At 36.8% G+C, this 3,832-nt stretch overlaps 1 protein-coding gene across 5 annotated transcripts in view; it reads right to left on the bottom strand.

Annotated features, from left to right (window-relative positions):
- The window catches only part of grid2ipb (glutamate receptor, ionotropic, delta 2 (Grid2) interacting protein, b), a 30,053-nt gene extending 26,859 nt beyond the window's left edge, over positions 1–3,194 (bottom strand). For 4 of the 5 annotated variants that reach the window (XM_016270576.1, XM_016270575.1, XM_016270573.1 and 1 more), the window contains exons 1-2: positions 2,616–3,194; positions 1,690–1,943 (exon numbers count right to left, since the gene is read on the bottom strand). In XM_016270576.1, coding sequence (XP_016126062.1) covers positions 1,690–1,943; positions 2,616–2,700 — 339 coding nt within the window. In that variant the 5' untranslated portion in view covers positions 2,701–3,194. Of the gene's footprint in view, positions 1–1,689; positions 1,944–2,039; positions 2,191–2,615 lie in introns of those variants that run through there. The other variant, XM_016270574.1, reaches the window with a different exon arrangement.
- Positions 3,195–3,832: the final 638 nt, after the last annotated feature.

Here is a 3,832-nt window from a genome sequence, read left to right on the forward strand (position 1 = left end):
TCATCTGCTGGTGTTGGTTCATTGTGTTTTTTGAAAACCAACGTCACTGCACCCGTTTACCAAGACATTTTGGAGCACTTCATGCTTCCTTCTGCTGACCAGCTTTTTGTAGATGCTGATTTCATTTTCCAGCAGGATTTGGCACTTGCCCACACTGCCAAAAGCACCAAAAGTTGGTTAAATGACCATGGTGTTGGTGTGCTTGACTGGCCAGCAATCTCACCAGACCTGAACCCCATAGAGAATCTTTGGGGTATTGTCAAGCGGAAAATGAGAAACAAGAGACCAAAAAATGTAGATGAGCTGAAGGCCACTGTCAAAGAAACCTGGGCTTCCATACCACCTCAGCAGTGCCACAAACTGATCACCTCCATGCCACGCCGAATTGAGACAGTAATTAAAGCAAAAGGAGCCCCTACCAAGTATTGAGTACATGTACAGTAAATGAACATACTTTCCAGAAGGCCAACAATTCACAAAAAAATTTTTTTTATTGGTCTTATGAAGTATTCTAATTTGTTGAGATAGTGAAGTGGTGGGTTTTTGTTAAATGTGAGCCAAAATCATCACAATTAAAAGAACCAAAGACTTAAACTACTTCAGTCTGTGTGCACTGAATTTATTTAATACACGAGTTTCACAATTTGAGTTGAATTACTGAAATAAATTAACTTTTCCACGACATTCTAATTTATTGAGATGCACCTGTATATAATATATGTGTGTGTGTGAATTGTTTTTTAAGAATTTCAATATTTTAATGAGGTTTTACTTTCTTGATATCATATCACCTTATGCCATCAAAAATAAAAAAAAATTAATAGAATATGTGTATTTAAATTAATATATGAATGAATTGTTATATTATAGTTTTTTTATTGACATTTTGAGTTTTTTTATTAGCTTTTATTTTCTAAGGTTTCATTTTAATTGTAGGTAATTTTTTAGTAATTTTGTTTTGTGATTTTGTCATTTTTAATAAATGTTTTAATATTACGATTTAGGCTTAATTAATTTTTGGTTTTAGTTCAGTTCAGCTGTACTTTTCATTTATTTCTAATTCGTAATTTTAGTGCATTTTACAACCTGAACTGACCTTGCTTTGTAAAAAAATAAATAATAATAATTATAAATACATAAATGTGTGTGTGTGTGTGTGTGTGTGTGTGTGTGTGTGTGTGTGTGAAGTGTTTTAACAATTTCATTATTTTAATTAGGCTTTTTTATTGATTTCATCATATCACCTTATGTCCTCAAAAATATTTTTTTTTCATATAATAGGTGTATTTAAATCAATGTATGTATAAATTGTATATTATAGTTTGTGTTGACATTTTGTTTTTGTTTAAATTAGCTTTTATTTTCTCAGGTTTAATTTTAATTGTAGGTACATTTTTTGTAATTTTGTTTTGTGATTTTGTCATTTCTATTAGATGTTTTAATTTAGTTTTTAGTTCAGTTCAATTGTGCATTTCATTTATTTCAAGTCCGTAATTTCAGTGCTTTGACTTTCCAAAGCAGTTTCTCATTTTGTTTTGTTATATATTTGTATTCCCTTTCCATTTATTTAGTTTTCATCCAGTTTTATTTAATTAATCAAAATATGTTTAGTTAAAGATAATAACCCTGATGTCACAATGAATAAATGTATGCATTAAGACAAAAAAAAGTGTCATGTCATTGACCCACCTGCTGGATGCGTGAAACTACTCCAATACTGGGCGGGATGTTTCGGTGTGATTGGGCAAGGGCAATGACCTCTTGAGCACTAAGACTGGAAACGTTCTGGCCCTCAATTTCCAAGACCTGGTCTCCAGGTTGCAGTCCAGACAGATAAGCACTGCTTCCATCCTCCACAGTCAGAATGTAGCTGGGCCCATTCCCCCCTATCTGAAAGCCAAACTCCTCTGGCCAGCCCTGGTTGGATGCTGGCATGGTGAGGACTGTAAGAAAGATGTCAAATAAGAGGATATGTGGGTCTCTAATGAGCAACTAGGCTCAAATGTCTGATCAGCCTGTTGTGAACAAGACCTACATACACACAGCAAAATGATCAAGCCTCCTGTGAAAAATGGAATTTGCTGGACATCACATGCTTGGACAGACACTAAAATATATCAAGCACCTAAAATATATACACCTAGATGGTAAAATATGTCAAGTGAAGTCAGTTTTTGCCTATCCTGACAAGACAAAATAATGCAGTCACATAAAGAGAGCCATACAACCTTCACTAAATACAGAGTCTCAGCTGACACATTAGACCTCCCAGTAACATTGACCTCATTGAAAAAGGAACAGAGGCTCTCAAATCATCTGATATAAGAGCACAGATGTGCCTGAACACAGCATCAGCAACATGAGACTCACGTTTGTAGCATAGCAAGTCCTTTCTAGTAAAACCAGAACATTCACACATCACCATTCCCAATTAAATGGCTGGTAAAATATTGTGTTTGTGGGCCGGTCCATGCAAAGCCTAAGCCTGTAGATTGACAGAAGGTCATTCATCAAAACATTAGTCTCCATGCACACCTAAACTGACTTTAAATGTGCTGCTGAAAGTCATCATCGACATCCTACAAATACAAAATTCTTGAACGCTAAACACTTACAAAAATCTTTGGGCGGATATCGAGGACCCGGCTTGTTCTGCCGTAAGGAGTATCTTCCTTTCTTATTCTGAAGGAATTTCTTCATTTTGTCGTAATTCAACAGGTATCAAAAATTCGGAGAGCAAAACGCCTGGTCCACGTCTTCCATGAGATCCTCTTACTGCACCGCACCACGCTTCAGGGGAAACGCCTTTCGAATGCCCCCCATCATCGTGTGGCATGCAGAGCACTGCCACTTAAAAAAAGAGTGACACTGCATCGAGTGCCAGAGTGATGTTGTCGATGAGTTGACTCTGCATCTCTGGCGAGTCTTGCTAGTCCTGCCTGCAGAGCTCAAATCAAGAAACTGGGACACCTAGCACAGATCCTTAATGATTCTCTCTCCAAAAAGGGTAAAGTGAGGCCCCATTTCTCTATAAATACCTCCTTCCCATACTCTCTCTTCGAGCTGTCTCTCCAAGGGACACAAAGTAGCCCAGTATCAGCTTGGGGATCTGTCAGGACGATGGTGGATAATTAGAACGTCTGAATGCACTGAAGAGCGCAGTCACACATCTTTGAACAGGAGCAGTGCTATTAAAGCTCTTGCTCTGGATTAGACAGATTAAATGCTGCATCTCGAGATCTCTCGTGCCACATGGCAGGACACATGTTGTCATGCATCCGGGGGGAATTTGGGAGAAAGGATTGATTTACTGAGTGAGCTGACATGCAGCTCAGGTGCAAGCTGGGGTTTCCAAAGCATTTTTTTTTTTGGAGTACTGGCTCAGGCAGATAATAAATATGAACAAGCCACAGTATAAACACATGAGAAAAGTGTAGCACGGTTTCACTTTCAAGTTTACAAACTGAATGGGGAAACAGTATAACTAGCAGTAAAACGTAATAGAGGTATTATGTGAAGGACTGAAGCAAAGACAAGCTATACAGGGCTAACTGAATTATTTAGAGCCAATGCTTGTATCTCCAAACACACTGTTCCTCAATCAACATCTCAATTTACCAACACAACAGAAAAGTGGTTGTGCATGTAAAAAAAAAAAATTATTGTATTGCAATAAAACAGTACTTTTTTATATATAATTTTGCACTGACTGTAAGAACTCTATGCTCTTTTTATTATTGACCTCTGTCTTTTATAAATGCAGAAATAAATTAGACATCATTTAACATTTTACAAAACAGAATAACTTAGCTATTACAGTACAATCCATAAA

The sequence above is a fragment of the Sinocyclocheilus grahami genome, unplaced genomic scaffold (assembly GCF_001515645.1).
Source record: "Sinocyclocheilus grahami isolate Dianchi unplaced genomic scaffold, SAMN03320097.WGS_v1.1 scaffold57.1, whole genome shotgun sequence".
Lineage (NCBI taxonomy): Eukaryota > Metazoa > Chordata > Actinopteri > Cypriniformes > Cyprinidae > Sinocyclocheilus > Sinocyclocheilus grahami.